We start from the raw sequence: 23,618 nt of genomic DNA, 5'->3' as shown, positions 1-23,618 counted from the left end.
TAGATGACATAGATTATGCTTTTCGTATTTTGGTAGCTTCTCGTGCGGACGCGCGGTCATGCCTAGCATGCCGAAGACCTTGTCATATAGTGAAAGGAATTGCGGTAGCAATTAGTTCATTTTTCCCTAATCCCCTCCAATCACTTTCTCACCAAACAAACTCCAAAGGTCGTCACCGAAGGGGACGTTCCTCCCGGAATACTTTGGCAAATTCTGCTCTGTCCTTGCAACCAAGCATAACATACAAGTGACCGAAATAGACAAGCAAAGTATATCAGAACATTGTCAAATTGCAAGTTGCAACAAAACTGAAGCAAACACAATGTAGAAACCATTCGGAGCATCACAGGGGTTGGTAGCAATCTGAGATACATGATTAAAGGAATGGTTTAATAGTACATGCACAATTAAATGTTTCTTTTTGTTTCCAAGCTAGGCTATGAATTGTCCACGATCAAGCTAAAACCCCCTACCCACTAAACAGGAGACTGCTAGGCAGGGGCGAACAGGGAGCATTCCTGCATGTAAGCAACCAGCCAACCAAATCACAGCCATCTATCATTTCCTCTTCTTAGTAGGTGGTTGGGGGACATCATCGTCATCATCCTCTTCCTCTTCTTCCTCCTCATCTTCCTCATTGTCACCATCCCCATCATCATCGTCGTCATCATCCTCCTCTTCATCCTCTCCACCATCATCATCGTCGTCACTTCCTCCTTCACCGTTGGCTGCAGGATCGTTATCATCGTCGTCGTCATCTTCCTCCTCATTCCCATTGTCATCTGATCCCTCATCACCACCATCATCTTCTTGGTTTTCAGCATCCTCATCGTCTCCCTCCTCATCATTATCATCATCAGACTCTCCATCATCCTTGTTCTCGAAATCAGTTGCATTTTTGTTTTTGCTCAGAATCCTTGTGGAGAAGGAAACAAACAATCCTCAGCTTTGGGAGACGAAAAGAAATGCCCATGGCAATAATGATGTGGTACATGTTTTGACATTATGCACCAGTGGGCATTACCTATTAATCAAATTCTGATCTCCACCAGATGTAAAGATTTCATTATGAAGAATCTGCACAAGAAAGTCAAAACAGTACACAGTATTAGCTAAGACGAGGTATATTTCCAATTAAAAGTGCACGAACAATGCAACAATGGTTATTCCCGGGCTTTAAAGGACATAAGACACGTATGAGGAAGAAAATAAATGGTAGATCCTTGCAATTTCATCATTAGCACAAAAGACATTCAAACACGTCATATCAGTTGGCTTGATACAAACACCGCTAGGTAGACTGTAAACATCAAGCTCTTGGGCAAGAAAACACATAGCATTTTCAGACCAAACTACCAAACCAAACACCTCCGACAAACCTGCTTTTATTGATCTTGAAGGCAAAAGAGGTTCACTGGTTAAACCTCAGAGGAGCACATCAAATAGTACCAATTCATCTCTAAACTGAGTAACCGCAAAAGTCTGTTATCCAAGCAATACAATTAACAAGTTTGTCACGCATGCTTGCCTCAGCTTATTTTGTAATGGTGAGTTACATTACCCCGACATGCCAGGATAAAGGCATATCCTGTATTGGCTAAATATCCAATAATACAGCATGGATACACAGTGGATATGTATCAGTGAAGTATCTATAAAAAATAAATTACCAACAATTAGGATACTCTTTACTGGTACGCTAGACTCGTCTGATACGGCCCAGCCAACCAACAGCTTGTTGGATAACTCCCAGACTCCCCACGCCTGCTGCATCCCTCCTCCCATAACCCTACACAGGCCATAGCCACCACAACACCCCCTACACCCATGCTTGATAACTCCTCCATGGTCAAGCGAAGGCAAAGGCAAGGTCCTCCACCCAACTGTGTAGTTCCTGTGGAGGCAAGGCCGGCGAAATCCTCGTGGCCGAGCAGTGTCACATCATGCTACTGCAGAAGGTAGAGTAACGGTTGTGCTCATGCTAGACAGCCATGGTGCAAGACAACCATAGTAGGGGCCACAAGTGTCAGACATGTCATAGGGTCAGTTGCTTCACATAGGCCATGGCAAGGCCTCCTACATCCTCTGGCGGCTGTCTCTCCGCCCACTGAGCCATGCCACACTGCTGCTCCAAGCAAAGGGAGGCAAGGCAACCAGAGTGCTGCATATTGCTTGGTGGTCAGCAGTTACACTGCCTCAGTGAGCTTCCCCACTTTCCTCTTTCTCTGGCCCATTTTTTTATTAATTTCTCTCGGAATATTGATATTATACAGCTGCAGCATTGTGATATAATTAATTGAATAATCAAATCCTCCTTTAAATTGAGGGCTTCAACTTCAGCACTAAGCACCTATACATTCTTAATCAGATTTTGAGGACTGAATGGGGATGCTTGGGAGGCATGTCTGTGGGGCGTTCGCTAGATGGAAATAAGGATAGGATGAGCAAACAACACAATGGCCAGAATGCAAGGCTTGGCTGCTAGTGCTTTTAGATTTTTAATATGTTTTATTATTTATTTATTTATTAAAAATACTTAATGTGTCCAAAAGAACAGTCCTTTTTTTGGAAAATGTCATATCTGTACAAATAGCCATATCCATGTTGCATTGATGGCACGAGCATACAAAAGATAATTACGGCAAACAAAACAAAAGATAATTACGGTAAACGAAACAAAAGATACCAGATTCCTTAGGACCACCAGGGAATAATCATACAATAAAAAAACACGACCTGCAAGAGGTAAGACAGCCTACCCAAGCATTTTGCTAAGACCTTCTCAAGCAGGTAAAAAAAAACCAAACTCCTGCCCCAACAGTACACAGCAACACCATAGCACTTGTGAGAACGACCACATGACCTAGATCAGACCTTACATCTGTGCTTTGACGTGAGATAGACAAAATTATTTTAACCCCAGCCTAAAATTCGTTCTATGGGGAGTCAAACCTAGGATCTGAGTGCTACTAGAGCGATCTAACCAAACCAGCTAGAGGCCCATTCGCAATAATAATCACACATAACGCTCTAACTTCATACCCCCCCCCCAACCCTCGCACCCCACACAGGGGGAAAAATGCCCCTCACATATCAAGATCTACTGACCTTACAGAATACAGCAACACAGCTACTGCACAGAGATATATTGTAATTCTGTAACAAGATTTATTGTAAGGCGTGAGGAAAGAAGAAACTTTTACCATGGCAAGGAGCCCAAGTAACCTTGGCACCTCCAAGGCAGCCTGCACGATTATAAACGAGGCCAAATCAGCGGCCTTGTCCCCGCCATGTTTGTTGCACCCAAACAGCGCCTCCATACTCAAAGCAGCTAGGATTTCTACAAGCAGACAGAAATTCAGTACACGAATAATAGAAAACAGAAAAAAGATGGCAGAAAATTGGAAGTTTTGGAGCTAAAGCGAAATCTACGGTAGAACCTACGGTCAGGATCAGGGGCGGACCAAGTAAGGACATGAGTGTACTCATATACACCCAAAAAATGGCATAAAAATAGAAGTTAGTATGCACGTATACACTGGGGCCGTATAAACTTAGTAGATCAGATCCGAATACAAGTAGCTTAAGTTAGGGTTCGGGTGTTCGGTTTCGTACGGCAGGAAGGGAAGAGAAGGGGTGGGGATACCTGGTGCTCGTCGCCGCCGAATGAGCCGGCGAAGTAAGGGGACTGACAATGACCTGAGAACCTGGCGTAGGGCGGCAGCGGCGGCGGTTACCCAGTAGCCGCACGAGGAGAAAGCGCGACGGGAAGAGAGCAACAGCGGAGAGAGGAGTTGCCGTATGCGTTACCCGTCGAGGTTTTGGGCCCGTTGCAGGATTGGGCCCCATATTGATCCGACGCCGGCCCGACACGCTAAGGTAGAGGCCCATTAATATCTTTTTTTCTTTTTTAAGAACTTGTTATTTAAAAAAGATACTTTGTATTAAAACATTTTTAGTAAAAACTCTTTTATGGATGCACCACCGTCATCTTCAGGCAGTGGAATGTATCTTTTTTCTCAAAATATATTATAAATGTAATCCATAAAAACACGACTCAATCTAGCATGCTAGGTTCGAATCAAGTTATTCATCCATGTAATTCCCGTCGGCCAAGAACCGACGAGAATTACTAATTTCTATCGGTTTAGGGTTAATTCCTGTCGATTATTGGCTGAAGAGAATACCTAGACAAGGTTTAATTAATTCCTATGAACGATCGATGTTAAATTAATTAATCCACATCAGCTTATTATAGCCTACAGGGGTTAGCTAATTCCCGTCAGCTAGATAATTCTCGTCGGCCATATTCCCACGAGGATCATAGATAGGGGCGGATTTAGGCCCTAGGCCACCCAGTCCATGGCTCGGGGCCTAGCCCATGTAACTAGAATAGGCCCATCAATTTTCATTAGGCCTTTCTCTTGTTTCCTACCCCCTCACTTTCTTCGTTTCTCAGTTTCTCCCATACTCCAGCCCGTGCCTGACGACCTTGAAGCCCCGCCGCCACTTGCCAAATCTCTAAATGTTAGGACGACATGTTGTCGGTGGCCCGTCGTCGGTGTAGGATCTAGGACACCAACTAGGAGTGAATAGATGGTTTTAACTAAAATAAAAATACTAGAGAATTTAATCAATATGACAAGGATATAAATTATTTAGCTACAACAAGTAAGCAATTTATGAGGAACAACTATGGCAATGCTAGAAATGAGAGGCACTACACAAATTACTAACTACTTGCAAAGTAATAAGTAATGAGTGAAGAGAATGACACTGAATTTTATCTTGTGGTACCGGGGATGATCACCTCTAATCCATGTTGAGGTGGACTTCAAACTCTCACTTGCTCCTCTATCAAGACACAACTTGATGTTTGAGCCAAGTGGACAAGAAATCACTCAATACCTCGATTCCACTAGCGTCGTCTTCGCCGCTCCGGCGAGGTAGGCGCGAACCCTTCACAATCAACACCGTGACTGCTCCACAATCTTCACGGAGAGCTCGATGGAGACAACACCCGAGCCGTCCAGCAGGCGACAACCTCCTAGAGTAACAAGCCGATGATGCTTGCGCGGTGTACCACCTAGTGCCTCAAGAATCACCAAAATGATGCAAATGCACTAGGAGCTCGCAATCTCTCACTAGAATGCAATCCCAAGCAAAGAGTGCAAGAGAATAAGTTAGAGGATCACAAATGAGCTCAATGTGTGCTAGGAATGGCCAAGAGAGTCCTCACACACGAGCTTCACTTCTATTTATAGTCCTCCATTCTTTTTCTAGCCATTATGTGCAAGTAGCACATCTTCTGTGTATACGCAGACGGTCCCCGCCCTATGGTCAGACAGTCTGTCGTACCAATAATGGCTATATTTACCATTTGAAATTTGTCGGACGGTCCGCCACCAGGGAGTCAGTACTGTCTGGGCTCAAACCCTGGACAGTCTGTAGTACATTCGACCAAAAACACACAGTTTCTGCCTAAAACTGTTTTGGCACATGCGGACGGTCCACCGACACTGGTCGGACGGTCCGCACAAGCATACATGGACTTGTGCAAATTTAGACCCTCTCTAGTCTGGACTGCAGACGGTCCGACCCCAAGCCCAGATGGTCTGCAGTACAAATATTTTGGACCACTCCAAAATGAACATATTCCGGACCTCTCTAAGTGGAACATGGACGGTCTGGCCTCCTGGCCCGAACGGTCCGCCGACTACCGAACATAACCACTTTTCAAACACGCTTTTGAAAAGATTTTAACTCTCAAAATTGGAAGCGTTTTTAGTCCTCATGCAAATGCAACTACTAGATGCTATATGAGGCACTAAGTTTTACACATACCAAAGTAATTGACCCCTCTTTATAGCACGACTATCTAGCCTACTAATCTAGTCAATTTCTTCTCTAAAACATCTTGTGACCAACAAAAGAAAAACCTATCTTCATCGACGTGATGAGAGATGACTATGTGGTGGGTGACGAGGTCAAAACAGCGATATTCCTTATGGTCAAGGGAGTAACCGAGGAAGAGGCAGCAAGTGGAGCGAGGAGATAGCTTATGGGGAGCATGGCAGAAGTTTTGGGATAGCATGCACAGTCGAACACGTGAAGGTGGTCGTATGAGGGGGTTGTGCCATACAGGGCAAAGTGGGGAGTGGGTGTCTCACCGCCTTCTAGGGGAGGTGGTTGAGGAGATGAGTGGAGGTGTGCAGGGCCTCTGCCCAGTAGCTGGCAAGGAGAGACGCCTGGAAGAGAAGGCAGTGGATCATGTTGGTGGTGGTTAGAATGATGTGTTTGACCCAGTCGTTCTGGGGAAAGGTGTAGGGGCACAAGAGGCGCAACTGGACGCCATGGGTGAGGAAGAAGGATCGAGAGGTGGTGTTGTCAAACTTGTGACAATTATCACACTAGAGGACACGAACCGAGCGATAGATTTGGGTGGAGACCCAGGCAAAGAAGTGGGTGAGGGTGGTGAACGTGTCGGACTTCAGCCAGAGGGAAAGTCCAAAGAAAGTGGGAGTAGTCGTCCAAAATGACCAGGTAGTATTTATAACTAGAGAGGCTGAGGACACGAGATGTCCAGAGATCATATTGGACAAGATCAAAGGCTTGAACAACCCTGGACGTGTAAGTGGAAAAAGGAAGACGAGAGTTGCGACCGAGCCGACAAGCATGACAGAGGCACTTAGAGGAGCCCCGGGTATAGGAGATGTCAGAGCGGCTAGAAAGCTGGGACATCACGGCAGGTCTAGGACGCCTAAGACGACGATGCCAGATGGCAGAGCTGGTTGTAGTAGCAAGAGCATGTGATGAGGCTACGCTGGTGGGGGAAGTGGAGGGAAAGTGAAGAGAGTAGAGGGGGCCAGAGCTATCACAGCGAGCGAGAACAACACGTGTGGGACTCCATAGAACAGTGGTTGTCACTTGTGAAGCTGAAAGTCGCCTTGAGGGGGTGGATAGGCGAAACCTAAAAATTATAAACTTTGAACACGAACTTTTCCCGGAGTTAGAGTTAGAATGAGTAATAATGAAATCGAAGTGCGAAAGAGAGTTCTTGCTATGAGTTGCTCAATCAACGAGGATTACTTCGGGAGCTAACTCAAAGAGATTACAAGCAAGAGAACATTAGAGAAAGAGGCAAGGAGGAATCAAATCATGAAGTAATTATCAACATAAATGAACACAACGATTTGTTTCCCGAGGTTCGGTTCCAAAAAACTTACTCCCCATTGAGGAGGCCACATAGGACGGGTCTCTTTCAACCCTTTCCCTCTCTCAAGCGGTCACTCAGACCGGTTGAGTGCTTCTTCTTAATCTCTAGGGTCACTTAGATCCCACAAGGATCACCACACAATTAGGTGTCTCTTGCTAGCTTTACAAATCACTTGAGAGTTTATAAGAAGATGAAGAAAGCATGACTAAGAAAGCCAAGCAACAAGAGCAACAAGAAAATCACAAGATCACACTTGTGACGGAACCTCCCAAGGTATTAGGCCCACCTACAGTTGTCCTTGTCCTAAGGACCTTGGACAACCTTGTAGATGCACATAATCACTCGATAAGTTCGGTAACTGTATCCTCATCATTTCGCCCAAGAGCGCTTCACCCGTCACATAGATATTACATCTAATCGGAGGAAAGGATAAACAGAAGCAGAATACAATAACTTAATTTAAATTCATAAATATATAGAGAGAGTATTATTATTACAATACCAGGGTATTAAGAGTGCATAAAGTATTATTACAAACCAGGGAGGCAAAACACCCTCCCGCACAAAAGTTTATTGTTTTCAAGGTGGGAGGCAAACATCCTCCCGCGACCAACTTCACTGCTAGGGCTCTTCCTTGGGTACCACCTTTGAACAGAAACAACTGAAAGTCGCCTAGAGGGGGGGTGAATAGGGCGAAACTGAAATTTACAAATATAAACACAACTACAAGCCGGGTTAGCGTTAGAAATGTAATCGAGTCCGAGAGAGGGCGTGAAAACAAATCGCAAGCAAATAATGAAGTGAGACACGAGGATTTGTTTTACCGAGGTTCGGTTCTCTCAAACCTACTCCCCGTTGAGGAGGCCACAAAGGCTGGGTCTCTTTCAACCCTTTCCCTCTCTCAAACGGTCCCTCGGACCGAGTGAGCTTTTCTTCTTCTCAATCAAACGGGAACAAAAACTTCCCCACAAGGGCCACCACACAATTGGTGCCTCTTGCCTTGGTTACAATTGAGTTTTGATCACAAGAACAAGTGAGAAAGAAAGAAAGCGATCCAAGCGCAAGAGCTCAAAAGAACACGGCAAATCTCTCTCGCTAGTCACTAAAGGCTTGAGTGGAATTGGAGAGGATTTGATCTCTTTTGGTGTGTCTAGAATTGAATGCAAGAGCTCTTGTAGTAGTTGAGAGGTGGAAAACTTGGATGCAATGAATGGTGGAGTGGTTGGGGTATTTATAGCCCCAACCACCAAACTTGACCGTTGGCAGGGTTGTCTGTTCGATGGCGCACCGGACAGTCCGGTGCACACCGGACAGTCCGGTTCCCCCTGCCACGTCATCACTGCCGTTGGATTCTGACCGTTGGAGCTTCTGACATGTGGGCCCTCCAGGGTGTCCGGTGCACACCGGACATCTACTGTTCCTTGTCCGGTGTGCCAGTATGGGCAAGCCTGCCATCTGCGCGCGCTGCGCGCGCATTTATTGCACCGCAGAGAGCCGTTGGCGCGGAGGTAGCCGTTGCTCCGGAGTCGCACCGGACAGTCCGGTGCACACCGGACAGTCCGGTGATTTTTAGCGGACTAGCCGTTGGCGATTCCCAAAGCTGGCGAGTTCCTGAGGCCGCTCCTCCTTGGCGCACCGGACACTGTCCGGTGTACACCGGACAGTCCGGTGAATTATAGCGCGAGTGCCTCTGGAAATTCCCGAAGGTGGCGAGTTTGAGTCTGAGTCCCCTGGTGCACCGGACATGTCCGGTGGCACACCGGACAGTCCGGTGCACCAGACCAGGGGTGCCTTTGGTTGCCCCTTTGCTCCTTTGTTGAATCCAAAACTTGGTCTTTTTATTTGCTGAGTGTGAACCTTTTACACCTGAATAATCTATACACTTGGGCAAACTAGTTAGTCCAATTATTCGTGTTGGTCAATTCAACCACCAAAATTAATTAGGGACTAGGTGTAAGCCTAATTCCCTTTCAATCTCCCCCTTTTTGGTGATTGATGCCAACACAAACCAAAGCAAATATAGAAGTGCATAATTGAACTAGTTTGCATAATGTAAGTGTAAAGGTTGCTTGCAATTGAGCCAATATAAATACTTACAAGATATGTATGGATTGTTTCTTTCTTATATAACATTTTGGACCACGTTTGCACCACATGTTTTGTTTTTGCAAACTCTTTTGTAAATCCTTTTTTTAAAGTTCTTTTGCAAATGGTCAAAGGTAAATGAATAGGATTTGCAAAGCATTTTCGAGATTTGAAATTTTCTCCCCCTGTTTCAAATGCTTTTCCTTTGACTTAACAAAACTCCCCCTAAAGGAGATCCACCTCTTAGTGTTCAAGAGGGTTTTGATATACATTTTTGAAAAACTAATTTTCTCTTCCTTTTGAACACAATAGGATACCAATTGAAAAATACTCTTGGAAAGCACTAAATTTTGAAATTGGTGGTGGTGCGGTCCTTTTGCTTTGGGCTCTTACTTTCTCCCCCTTTGGCATTAATCGCCAAAAACGGAATCATTAGAGCCCATTAAGTACTATCTTCCCCTTTGGTCATAAGTGAATGAGTTAAGATTATACCAAAGACGAAGTCCGGTCCTTTTGCTTAGGGCTTGTACTCTCTCCCCCAAAGACAAGGTCCTTTTCTTGGAGCGATGGCGAAGGATGAGTTACGGAGTGGAAGCCTTTGTTTTCGCCGAAGACTCCAATTCCCTTTCAATATACCTATGACTTGGTGTGAAATGGACTTGAAAAACACATTAGTCATAGCATATAAAGGTATATAAATGAGCTATGTGTGCAATCTAGCAAAAGAAATTGCGCGAATCAAGAATATTGAGCTCATGCCTAAGTTTGGTAAAAGTTTGTTCATCAAGAGGCTTGGTAAAGATATCGGCTAATTGATCTTTAGTGTTAATATAAGAAATCTCGATATCTCCCTTTTGTTGGTGATCCCTAAGAAAATGATACCGAATGGCTATGTGCTTAGTGCGGCTATGCTCGACGGGATTGTCGGCCATTTTGATTGCACTCTCATTATCACATAGCAAAGGGACTTTGGTTAATTTGTAACCATAGTCCCGCAGGGTTTGCCTCATCCAAAGCAATTGCGCGCAACAATGACCTGCGGCAATGTACTCGGCTTCGGTGGTGGAAAGAGCGACCGAATTTTGCTTCTTTGAAGCCCAAGACACCAAGGATCTTCCCAAGAACTGGCAAGTCCCCGATGTGCTCTTCCTATTAATCTTACACCCTGCCCAATCAGCATCCGAATAACCAATTAAATCAAAAGTGGATCCCCGAGGGTACCAAAGGCCAAACTTAGGTGTATAAGCCAAATATCTCAAGATTCGTTTTACGGCCGTAAGGTGTGATTCCTTAGGGTCGGATTGGAATCTTGCACACATGCAAACGGAAAGCATAATGTCCGGTCGAGATGCACATAAATAAAGCAATGAACCAATCATCGACCGGTATACCTTTTGATCCACGGACTTACCTCCCGTGTCGAGGTCGAGATGCCCATTGGTTCCCATGGGTGTCTTGATGGGCTTGGCATCCTTCATCCCAAACTTGTTTAGAATGTCTTGAGTGTACTTCGTTTGGCTGATGAAGGTGCCCTCTTGGAGTTGCTTTACTTGGAATCCTAAGAAATACTTCAACTCCCCCATCATAGACATCTCGAATTTCTGTGTCATGATCCTACTAAATTCCTCACAAGTAGATTCGTTAGTAGACCCAAATATGATATCATCAACATAAATTTGGCATACAAACAAATCATTGTCAAGAGTTTTAGTGAAGAGTGTAGGATCGGCCTTGCCGACTTTGAAGCCATTAGCGATAAGGAAATCTCTAAGGCATTCATACCATGCTCTTGGGGCTTGCTTGAGCCCATAAAGCGCCTTAGAGAGCTTATAGACATGGTTAGGATACTCACTGTCTTCAAAGCCGGGAGGTTGCTCAACATAGACCTCTTCCTTGATTGGTCCGTTGAGGAAGGCACTTTTCACGTCCATTTGATAAAGCTTAAAGCCATGGTAAGTAGCATAGGCCAATAATATGCGAATTGATTCAAGCCTAGCTACGGGTGCATAGGTTTCACCGAAATCCAAACCTTCGACTTGGGAGTATCCCTTGGCCACAAGTCGTGCTTTGTTCCTTGTCACCACACCATGCTCATCTTGCTTGTTGCGGAAAACCCATTTGGTTCCTACAACATTTTGGTTAGGACGTGGAACCAAATGCCATACCTCATTTCTAGTGAAGTTGTTGAGCTCCTCTTGCATCGCCACCACCCAATCCGAATTTTGGAGAGCTTCCTCTACCCTGTGTGGCTCAATAGAGGAAACAAAAGAATAATGTTCACAAAAATGAGCAACCCGAGATCTAGTAGTTACCCCCTTATGAATGTCACCGAGGATGGTGTCGACGGGGTGATCTCGTTGAATTGCTTGGTGGACTCTTGGGTGTGGCGGCCTTGGTTCTTCCTCATCCTCCTTTTCTTGATTATTTGCATCTCCCCCTTGATTATTGCTATTATCTTGAGGTGGCTCATTTGCTTGATCTTCTACTTCATCAACTTGAGTCTCATCCTCATTTTGAGTTGGTGGAGATGCTTGCGTGGTGGAGGATGGTTGATCTTGTGCACTTGGAGGCTCTTCGGATTCCTTAGGACACACATCCCTAATGGACATGTTCCTTAGTGCTATGCATGGAGCCTGTTCATCACCTATCTCATCAAGATCAACTTGCTCTACTTGAGAGCCGTTAGTTTCATCAAACACAACGTCACATGAGACTTCAACTAGTCCAGTGGACTTGTTAAAGACCCTATATGCCCTTGTGTTTGAGTCATAACCAAGTAAAAAGCCATCTACAGTTTTAGGAGCAAATTTAGATTTTCTACTTCTTTTAACAAGAATAAAGCATTTGCTACCAAAAACTCTAAAGTATGAAATGTTGGGCTTTTTACCGGTTAGGAGTTCATATGATGTCTTCTTGAGGATTCGGTGAAGATATAACCGGTTGATGGCGTAGCAGGCGGTGTTGACCGCTTCGGCCCAAAACCGGTCCGGAGTCTTGTACTCATCAAGCATGGTCCTTGCCATGTCCAAAAGAGTTCGATTCTTCCTCTCCACTACACCATTTTGTTGTGGCGTGTAGGGAGAAGAGAACTCATGCTTGATGCCCTCCTCCTCAAGGAAGCCTTCGATTTGAGAATTCTTGAACTCCGTCCCGTTGTCGCTTCTTATTTTCTTGATCCTTAAGCCAAACTCATTTTGAGCCCGTCTCAAGAATCCTTTTAAGGTCTCTTGGGTTTGAGATTTTTCCTGTAAAAAGAACACCCAAGTGAAGCGAGAATAATCATCCACTATTACAAGACAATACTTACTTCCGCCGATGCTTATGTAAGCAATCGGGCCGAATAAATCCATGTGGAGTAGCTCAAGCGGCCTGTCGGTCGTCATGATGTTCTTGTGTGGATGATGGGTGCCAACTTGCTTCCCGGCTTGGCATGCGCTACAAATCCTGTCTTTCTCAAAATGAACATTTGTTAGTCCTAAAATGTGCTCTCCCTTTAGAAGCTTATGAAGATTCTTCATCCCAACATGGGCTAGTCGGCGGTGCCAGAGCCAACCCATGTTAGTCTTAGCAATCAAGCAAGTGTCGAGTTCAGCTCTATCAAAATCCACCAAGTATAGCTGACCCTCTAACACTCCCTTAAATGCTATTGAATCATCACTTCTTCTAAAGACAGTGACACCTATATCAGTGAATAGACAGTTGTAGCCCATTTGACATAATTGAGATACGGAAAGCAAATTGTAATCTAATGAATCAACAAGAAAAACATTGGAAATAGTATGGTCAGGTGATATAGCAATTTTACCCAATCCTTTGACCAAACCTTGATTTCCATCCCCGAATGTGATAGCTCGTTGGGGATCTTGGTTTTTCTCATATGAGGAGAACATCTTTTTCTCCCCTGTCATGTGGTTTGTGCACCCGCTGTCGAGTATCCAACTTGAGTCCCCGGATGCATAAACCTATAAAACAAGTTTAGTTCTTGACTTTAGGTACCCAAACGGTTTTGGGTCCTTTGGCATTAGACACAAGAACTTTGGGTACCCAAACACAAGTCTTTGTCCCCTTGTGTTTGCCCCCAACAAACTTGGCAACGACCTTGCCGGATTTGTTAGTCAAAACATAGGATGCATCAAAAGTTTTAAATGAAATAGCATGATCATTTGATGCATTAGGAGTTTTCTTTCTAGGCAACTTAGCACGGGTTGGTTGCCTGGAACTAGATGTCTCTCCCTTATACATAAAAGCATGATTAGGGCCAGAGTGAGACTTCCTAGAATGAATTTTCCTAATTTTGTCCTCGGGATAACCGGCAGGGTATAAAATGTAACCCTCGTTATCCTGAGGCATGGGAGCCTTGCCCTTAACAAAATTTGACAATCTTTTAGGAGGGGCACTAAGTTTGACATTGTCTCCCCTTTGGTAGCCAATGCCATCCTTAATGCCAGGGCGTCTCCCATTATAAAGCATGCTACGAGCAAATTTAAATTTCTCATTCTCTAGGTTGTGCTCGGCAATTTTAGCATCTAGTTTTGCTATATGATCATTTTGTTGTTTAATTAAAGCCATATGATCATGAATAGCATCAATATCAACATTTCTACATCTAGCACAAATAGATACATGCTCAACAATAGATGTAGAGGGTTTGCAAGATTTTAATTCTACAACCTTAGCATGCAACATATCATTTTTAGTTCTAAGGTCGGAAATTGTAACATTGCAAACATCTAGTTCTTTAGCCTTAGTAATCAACTTTTCATTTTCTACTCTAAGGCTAGCAAGCGATACATTCAATTCATCAATCTTAGCAAGCAAATCAACATTATCATTTCTAAGATTGGGAATTGAAACATCACAAACATGTGAATCAACCTTAGCATTCAAACTAGCATTTTCATTCCTAAGGTTGTCAATCATCTCACGGCAAGTGCTTAGCTCACTAGACAATTTTTCACATTTTTCAACTTGTAGAGCGTAAGCATTTTTAACCTTAACATGTTTCTTGTTTTCTTTAATTAGATAATCCTCTTGGGAGTCCAAAAGGTCATCCTTTTCATGAATAGCACTAATCAATTCATTTAATTTTTCTTTTTGCTCCATGTTAAGATTGGCAAAGAGAACACGCAAGTTATCCTCCTCATCACTATTATTATCATCACTAGAAGACTCATATTTAGTGGAGGAGTTAGATTTAACCTTCTTTCGTTTGCCGTCCTTTGCCATGAGACACTTGTGGCCGACATTGGGGAAGAGGAGTCCCTTGGTGACGGCGATGTTGGCGGCGTCCTCGTCGTCGGAGGAGTCGCTTGAGCTTTCGTCGGAGTCCCACTCCCGACAAACATGTGCATCACCGCCCTTCTTCTTGTAGTACCTCTTCTTCTCCTTTCTCCTCCCCTTCTTGTCGTCACCTCGGTCACTGTCACTAGATATAGGACATTTAGCAATAAAATGACCGGGCTTACCACACTTGTAGCAAACCTTCTTGGAGCGGGACTTGTAATCCTTCCCCCTCCTTTGCTTGAGGATTTGGCGGAAGCTCTTGATGACGAGCGCCATTTCCTCATTGTCGAGCTTGGAGGCGTCTATTGGTTGTCGACTTGGTGTAGACTCCTCCTTCTTTTCCTCCGTTGCCTTGAATGCAACGGGTTGAGCTTCGGATGTGGTGGCATCATCAAGCTCGTTGATCTTCCTCGAGCCTTCGATCATGCACTCAAAACTTACAAAATTCCCGATAACTTCCTCGGGGGTCATTTTAGTATATCTAGGATTACCACGAATTAATTGAACTTGAGTAGGGTTAAGGAAAATAAGAGATCTTAGAATAACCTTAACCACTTCGTGGTCGTCCCACTTTACGCTCCCGAGGTTGCGCACTTGGTTCACCAAGGTCTTGAGCCGATTGTACATGTGTTGTGGCTCCTCCCCTTTGCGAAGCCGGAACCGACCGAGCTCCCCCTCGATCGTTTCCCGCTTGGTGATCTTAGTGAGCTCGTCTCCCTCGTGCGCGGTTTTGAGCACGTCCCAAATCTCCTTGGCGCTCTTCAACCCTTGTACTTTGTTATACTCCTCTCTACTTAGAGAGGCGAGGAGTATTGTTGTTGCTTGAGAGTTGAAGTGCTCGATTTGGGCCACCTCATCCTCATCATAGTTCTCATCCCCTACCGAAGGTACCTGTGCACCAAACTCAACAACATCCCATATACTTTTGTGGAGCGAGGTTAGATGAAATCGCATTAAATCGCTCCACCTAGCGTAATCTTCACCATCAAAAGTTGGTGGTTTGCCTAATGGGACGGAAAGTAAAGGTGTATGTTTGGAAATGCGAGGGTAGTGTAGGGGGATCTTACTATACTTCTTGCGCTCTTGGCGCTTAGAAGTGACGGAGGGCGCATCGGAGTCAGAGGTCGATGTTGATGAAGTGTCGGTCTCGTAGTAGACCACTTTCCTCATCCTCTTGTGCTTGTCGCTTTTCCGATGCGGCTTGTGGGAAGAAGATTTTTCCTTCTTCTCTTTGTGGTGAGAAGAGGAAGACTTTTTCTCCTTCCGTTTGGAGGAGTCCTTCTTCTTCTCCTTCCTCTTGGTGCGGGATTCTTCCGATGAAGTGCTCCCGTGGCTTGTAGTGGGCTTTTCGCCGGTCTCCATCTCCTTCTTGGCGTGATCTCCCGACATCACTTCGAGCGGTTAGGCTCTAATGAAGCACCGGGCTTTGATACCAATTGAAAGTCGCCTAGAGGGGGGGTGAATAGGGCGAAACTGAAATTTACAAATATAAACACAACTACAAGCCGGGTTAGCGTTAGAAATGTAATCGAGTCCGAGAGAGGGCGTGAAAACAAATCGCAAGCAAATAATGAAGTGAGACACGAGGATTTGTTTTACCGAGGTTCGGTTCTCTCAAACCTACTCCCCGTTGAGGAGGCCACAAAGGCTGGGTCTCTTTCAACCCTTTCCCTCTCTCAAACGGTCCCTCGGACCGAGTGAGCTTTTCTTCTTCTCAATCAAACGGGAACAAAAACTTCCCCACAAGGACCACCACACAATTGGTGCCTCTTGCCTTGGTTACAATTGAGTTTTGATCACAAGAACAAGTGAGAAAGAAAGAAAGCGATCCAAGCGCAAGAGCTCAAAAGAACACGGCAAATCTCTCTCGCTAGTCACTAAAGGCTTGAGTGGAATTGGAGAGGATTTGATCTCTTTTGGTGTGTCTAGAATTGAATGCAAGAGCTCTTGTAGTAGTTGAGAGGTGGAAAACTTGGATGCAATGAATGGTGGGGTGGTTGGGGTATTTATAGCCCCAACCACCAAACTTGACCGTTGGCAGGGTTGTCTGTTCGATGGCGCACCGGACAGTCCGGTGCACACCGGACAGTCCGGTGCCCCCTGCCACGTCATCACTGCCGTTGGATTCTGACCGTTGGAGCTTCTGACATGTGGGCCCTCCAGGGTGTCCGGTGCACACCGGACATCTACTGTTCCTTGTCCGGTGTGCCAGTATGGGCAAGCCTGCCATCTGCGCGCGCTGCGCGCGCATTTATTGCACCGCAGAGAGCCGTTGGCGCGGAGGTAGCCGTTGCTCCGGAGTCGCACCGGACAGTCCGGTGCACACCGGACAGTCCGGTGATTTTTAGCGGACTAGCCGTTGGCGATTCCCGAAGCTGGCGAGTTCCTGAGGCCGCTCCTCCTTGGCGCACCGGACACTGTCCGGTGTACACCGGACAGTCCGGTGAATTATAGCGCGAGTGCCTCTGGAAATTCCCGAAGGTGGCGAGTTTGAGTCTGAGTCCCCTGGTGCACCGGACATGTCCGGTGGCACACCGGACAGTCCGGTGCACCAGACCAGGGGTGCCTTTGGTTGCCCCTTTGCTCCTTTGTTGAATCCAAAACTTGGTCTTTTTATTTGCTGAGTGTGAACCATTTACACCTGAATAATCTATACACTTGGGCAAACTAGTTAGTCCAATTATTCGTGTTGGTCAATTCAACCACCAAAATTAATTAGGGACTAGGTGTAAGCCTAATTCCCTTTCAACAACAAAACTCCGCTGTTTCCTCACCTACAACAACATGGGTTCGAAAACCCTGAGTACAGAGTGTACTTTTGCAAGTCTTACCTGATAACAGAAAAAGACTCTCAAGGATATGCTGGCTTGAGGGAGTCAAGGTAAGGCTAATCAAGTATCAATGACTCTGTTTGCAGAAATGCTTACTAATAGTGGATCCTTAAAAATCCAGTTTTATTGTCAGGCTAAGTAAAGTTACCTGCATTTATTGTTCTTTTTATCCTAGTTCAAGCACTTGGCCTATACTAGCCGTCTTTTGTCACCCCCTTTTACTTTGCTGGATTGCTACATGTAGGGCAGTGACCAAGTCTTCATATCCGAGAAGTAGCGGCGATCTAAATCGATTAATACCCAGCTGGGGATCTCCAACCACACGACATATGTAGCACTTAACCCTTGCATATGTCAACTCGCCACCGGGTTTCTCAAGACCAGACCGGGTTCACGCCAACCGAGAGCACAGATACACCACCGTCCAGCCTCTTGCCACGGAGGGTACACACTACTCTCGCTATCTCTCCACTCCCATTGCGTGTTGGCCTTTCTGGTATTGGTCTGCCCGAGGCAAAGCTTACCCATGATGAGGCATGTGGCTAGTTAAAATATCCTCAATCAGCAAGCCTACATCGGTACGGTCCTTAATCGACTCAGACGAAGGCACTACACCAAGACTTCCTTCTCATGCAAGCCACCCGCCTAGTCTCGTATTTATCATTTTCAATCCCAAAGTTCGGTACCTGGCAGAGGTACATCTTTTCCGATGTTGAACCCATCATGGCCATGATGGATCCAGCATCAAATCTTTTTCTTTTGAAAACTCCCCTTCCCACATGAAGCATCATCTTTGTTTAAAACAAATCATTTTGTTTTCTAATGCAAAACTAAGCATCAGAAAACTTTTAAGCAAAACAGGTATCAAGGAAGGGTAAACAGTTCCAAGGAAGGAAATGCAGCAATAGTTTATCACTCAACTCCTATCACCTAATGCATCATTTCAAGTGATAAAGAGTTTATAACAACAAGGAAAAGGGTAAATGCACTGGGCTTGCCTTGTGTTGTAGGGGATTCGGCATCTGTTCCACAAATGTCAAAGTCAAAACTGTCCCCGATAGGTGGATTTTTAGTCGGTGGTGCAACTTCCTCTTCAACTACTTCTTCTTCGTTTTCTAAACATAACAATATATACACATAAATGCCCATGTGATGCTATGATCATGCAGTTATGATGGAACATAGTAAGTTATATCTTGAATATAACTTTCATTCACGGTACTCCGGAGTCACTAGGGTTTTCTGAGTTAGTGCCCTATTAGGATTAGGCCAGTTTTACCTTAGGAAGCTAGGGTTTTGGGATCAAACAAAGACCAAAACATACTAAACTTTGCCCAAGGGTTCTATTTATCAAATTAAGCTTACCCAAAAAGTTTTATGATTTTTGGAGCTATCAAGTAATTTCTAAAATTCCAAAAGACTAGGTTTAGGCCTTCTTAAATGTTAAATAATTCATGGTTGGGACTAAAAATCTTGGAATTATTTTTATTAAATACTAAAAGAATTTAGGAGTCTAGTAAAATTGGTCCCATGATTTTATTATTTTTCTAGAATTTTCTATAAATTTCCTAAGTCTGGTAGAAAAAGAAAAAGGAAAGGAATGAATAGTAACGGGCTCAAACCAGCCCGAGCCGGCCCACGAACGGGGAACGCGCCTGCGCTAGCGGCTTTGCACAAAGGTCCCTGTCGATTTGAACAACCCAAAAAGAGGTCTTGGCACTATTCCGGTTTCACTGACATTTGTGTAAAACCCCTTCTACTTCTATTTCTTCACAGCGTTAAGTCCACGACATGAACGACGGTGAGCACGCCCTCCGGCGAGCTTATACCGGTCGGGATGCGCAATGACTGACGCCCTATTTTGCTTGACACCTATTCCTACCCCTAGCGACCCTAAGCCCTCCGTTAATTGCACAAATCCGACCCGGAGCTTGTCTGCCCACGACGACGACGAACGCTAAGGACAAACCGAGGTGTTCTCGGTGATTGGGTGCGGTCTAGCTCAATTGATCGGGTCGACAAGCATGCCAAGCATGCCTGAGTGCTAAAACAAGGGTGAGGAGGGCGAGAATGGACCTAGAGACGACGGTCCACGGCGCGATGGCTCACGGCGACGCGGAGAACCAAATTGGGGGAAGAAAGGAATTGGGGCGCTACGGTGGCTAATCGGAGGCGAGGGCTGGTGCTCTGGCTTCGTAACAACCTAGCGGAGCTAACGGTGCACTCAATTTATAGCCTCCAGGAGCGGTGGCTCCGAATTTGGGACGAAGAAGGCTGGCGACCGGAGAGAGGGGTGAGTCACCAGCGCGGACTATCGTGGCTTTCACCGAGGCAACGTCTCAGGTGATGGACAAACTACCTAAGGCGGTTTACTGCGACGTGGTAACGCCAGTGACTACATGGCGCACGGGCGGCAAGCGGCCAACGCCGGCAAGGATCATCTCGGTCGGCCGCAGAGCAAGTGGGTACGGTGGCCAATCTAGTGACCAGGTCTGAGCTTATCCTGGCGCCAAGATCTTTTACTCCCCGCGGTTAAGTACCCTACCCTAGTATTAAGTACACCTTAAGTCACATCATCACAACTTGTTTTGAAATTTTACCTAGTTAATGCATTCTAAGTGTAACAAACAACATGAAATGTAACACCTCAGGTGTTACCATGGCTAGGGCACACCTATGCACTAATGACTATGATCACATGTGGAAGAAACTTAAGGAGCAAAAATGTAAGGGCCTTGGAAGCTAGGTTTTAACCAAGAGATGTGGATGACCAAAAGCATTACCCAAGTTGTGTGCACTTATCACTTTGGACAAGGGGGGGGGGAGTAAACCCTAGACCTCTCTTGAATCCTATCTTCTAAGCACCTTGGCTAAAGGGGAGAGTTTAAGCAAAGGTGCAAGTCATGACCAAACCTTTGGCACAAAGTTAAGTAACTTATTAACCTACAATTATAGAGAGGAAACATTGCTAAAAGACCCTTTAAGAAACCCCAAAATCCAATCCCTAAGTAGAGAGAGAGCTAGAGCTCTCTAATTCTCCCTAAGTCAAAAACTACACCTAATCTAAAGATCCACCGTGTTCACCTTGAAGATGGCACCAAAACCACCTAAGTTCTATACCAAAAATGTGGCATACCACCTAGGGCAGCCCCCTGGAAAAAAGTTGACACCGATCCCTTGACGTTTGACATGCCTTGGCATCATTTTTGTCGTGAGGTGGGCAGGGGGACATACCTGATTTGGCGTCCAAAGATCTCCCTACCTAGGGCATATCTGCCATGGTGACTCACGGATGAGAGACAGCCCTAGGTGCCAGAAAAAGACTCGCGTCGGATTTTTGCCAAGATTCGCACGCTTGCGACTTGGGCGAGCTGTGGAACACGGGCAGAAGAAAACCTCCACGTGTTCGACGCGCTCTGCGCACGCCAGAGCACGCCCGCGCCCGACCCCGCGCCACGCCGAGCCGCGCCAGTGTTCCCCGTGTGCGCCTGCGCCTATAAAGCCCACTCAGGCGTCGACCATACCCCTCCGCACGCGCTCAACCTCACCGGAGCTCAAACTCACCGGCGTTTGCCCGTGCACGGCGTGTCCGCGGCCACCCGAGCCCCTGCCACCGTAGACCGGCCAACCAAGCCTTTCCCAGCCCCGTCCGACCCTCGGAGAGGACTGAGCACACCTCGGTGAAGCTCCCCGAGCGAGGAATCGAAGTCTGCTTCGCCGGAGAGGCTAGTCCACGGTCGCCGGACTCCCTTCGACCGCCGGCAAGCGTAGACCGGGTAAGCCACTGCGCCATTTTTCGATTCAATGCACAGATAGCCTCTACATCACCTCGTGAAGCTCACTGTGCCATTGGATTGGACTAGATCGCCGTGATTTGGCCGGCACACTCGCCGCCGACGAGGACACCCGCCTGCGCACGTGGACCGAGTGATTCCGGCCGTCCCCGCCGTCGAGCCGTACATCGTTGTGACCGTCAGAGCCTCCCCGAGCCAACCCCGCCCCTCGCCGGACCTCTCTCGCCGCCGGTAAGCCGCGCCGCCCTTTTCTTTCCCGCGGGTACTGTTTACATTAGGGGAAGGACCTCGGGGAAGAAGAAGGAAAGGTCAGGAGGATTTTTGAACTGTCAATGACTTAGGGGAATAGTGGCGCAGGGGTAGATTTGAGTGGGTTGATTTGGATTAAACCCAGGGTCCTCGGTGCAAAGTAGTTTTCCAGGAAACCTTTATTTAAATCTGATTTAAATTTTGACAGAACTTGAATAATTCATAACTTCTGTTTTATTCATCCAAATTTAGTTAAACCAATTTTGTCAGACTTTAAATAATGTAAACTACTTAGGAAAAATATAAAACCCTTATGTACTATAGAAAACTTTAGGGTTCTGATTTAATTATTGTTTTGGCCAAAAGCTAAATAATAGGAAGAAAAATAGTTGCACTATTTGACTAGGGTTATAAAAATTTGGAGAAGTTTATGTCCACCTACTGACCTGTTTAAAAATGCTAAACCTCTCTGTCCACCCCATTAAGTTAGTTTTTGCCATTTATTTTACAATGTGCTTAAGGTTAAGAAAAATAGAAAAGGTGATTCAAATAATGAACCAGGGGGTACTTTTATTTTTGTTAGGGTACTTATTTAAAGTAGTTCACTAGAAAAATCTATGATACTCTGGTTTAGTATAAAATAAATAGGATACCTTTTATTTTAAGAAAACAAGGAAAGCTTAGAAAAACCCTACAAAAATAACCCCAAGATGAAAACATCCTAACCCTTGGGATAGTTAATGTTTTGTTATTAAGAACTTAGGAAAAATATGAAATCTGCTGTTTGACATTTTTCAAATAACAATGTAGTAGAAAGTGCTTTTTTGGCATTAAACTTTAGAAAATCATAACTAACTAACAACCCCTTAGCTTTCTGTGATCTTTGGCACAGAAGCTTATTATTACTATTAGATACCAACAAAAATAACCTTTAGGACAGAACCCACCCCTAATTAAGAGTTGTAGTGCAAAGTGGCCCATTTACACCACTCTTGTTATTTTTGTCTAGAGCCTAGCCTATTTCAATTGAACCTCAAAGTCCTAGGATAAGCTATATTGACCAAAGGCAAGCCACTGTAATTTTTACAAAATGTTTGGAAAAAGTTAAACCAATGTTGTAGTTCAAACCTACACTAGAAACCATAAATAGAAAATAAAGAAAGGAAAATGAATAATGGAAATTAGTGTCATCCTAAAACCCTTTATAAATTGTCCACTAAAATATGTAAAGGAAATACCAATCCACTATGCTTATCCTTAACAAAACTTAAACCTAGAGTGATAATCATAAACCACTAAAAGCCACGTATGACCAAGAAACCCTAAGTTACTCATTAACTTAGTTTTTCTTCCTTTAGCATAATGTTATTAAATCCTGCATAATCATGACATACATGTTTATTGCATTTCGATAGACTATAACCTCGCTGACGGAGAGTACGTCCTCGTGCCGGAGCAAGGAGCTGCTTAGGAGGTAGCCCCGGATCCAGCACCAGAGCCTGCACCAGAGGATCTGCCTGCCACAGCCTTGGAAGGCAAGCCCCGGTTTATGCATAACCTGTTATTTATGCTATTTTAATATACTTAATGATTGTAGGATTGATTGTGCACTTAGGTGTAGGAGTTGTTTGAAACCCTAGTTGCATGATCTCAGGAATCCTGTTGAGATGAATACTAGTATGCTAGGTCGAGTAGCTGCTTTATTAATTAGGATCTCGGTAGAAGTCGAGTGATTTTTCTAGCACTCACGCGAGGTCAGGAAATTGGTTGTACCCACTTCCATATCATAATGATGCTAGTCTGGGGACAACAATCCATGGGGATTGGTTGTCTACGAGATGAAATGGGAATAAGGATTAACGTGCGGATACCTGTGTCAAGCGTTTGAATGTACTAAACACATACTGAAAAATATGGTAAATCGGTAAGCCTAGTACTTGAGTGAACCTGCCCGCAGACTTTACCCCTCACGTGACCTGAGACGTGGTCTCCCATTCCGGTTATGGTGGGTACAAGTGCGGTCACTGCACGACGGCAGTCGGGGTCAGTGAGGCATTGTACGCCAAGGCGGTGAGCCCTGATCTGTTGCCAGGGGATCCATGGGGACGGTTGATGTGTGTGGGGACGGAGTGCCTCGCCACGTCGTGTGTTTAGGTTTAC

General features: G+C 45.2%; 1 protein-coding gene and 1 long non-coding RNA gene across 2 annotated transcripts; one reads left to right on the top strand and one right to left on the bottom strand.

Annotated features, from left to right (window-relative positions):
• Window positions 1-352: 352 nt before the first annotated feature.
• LOC100282923 (nucleolin) lies at window positions 353-3,806 on the bottom strand. Its single transcript, NM_001155828.1, has 4 exons — window positions 3,647-3,806; window positions 3,204-3,340; window positions 1,025-1,077; window positions 353-916 (listed from the first exon to the last, which is right to left on the bottom strand). Exons 2-4 carry the CDS (start codon window positions 3,318-3,320, stop codon window positions 559-561), a joined length of 528 nt encoding a protein of 175 aa, NP_001149300.1. The 5' UTR covers window positions 3,321-3,340; window positions 3,647-3,806; the 3' UTR covers window positions 353-558.
• On the top strand, window positions 1,864-22,916 carry LOC118472041 (uncharacterized). The gene is made up of 3 exons (XR_004849538.1): window positions 1,864-1,958; window positions 2,061-2,199; window positions 22,874-22,916. It is a non-coding gene; the product is annotated as an uncharacterized lncRNA (long non-coding RNA).
• The last annotated feature ends 702 nt before the right edge of the window (window positions 22,917-23,618 follow it).

The sequence above is a fragment of the Zea mays genome, chromosome 5, assembly GCF_902167145.1.
Source record: "Zea mays cultivar B73 chromosome 5, Zm-B73-REFERENCE-NAM-5.0, whole genome shotgun sequence".
In the NCBI taxonomy this organism is placed as follows: domain Eukaryota; kingdom Viridiplantae; phylum Streptophyta; class Magnoliopsida; order Poales; family Poaceae; genus Zea; species Zea mays.
The sequence above is the reverse complement of the archived record's forward strand: the minus strand, read 5'-3'. Positions and strand labels throughout refer to the sequence as shown.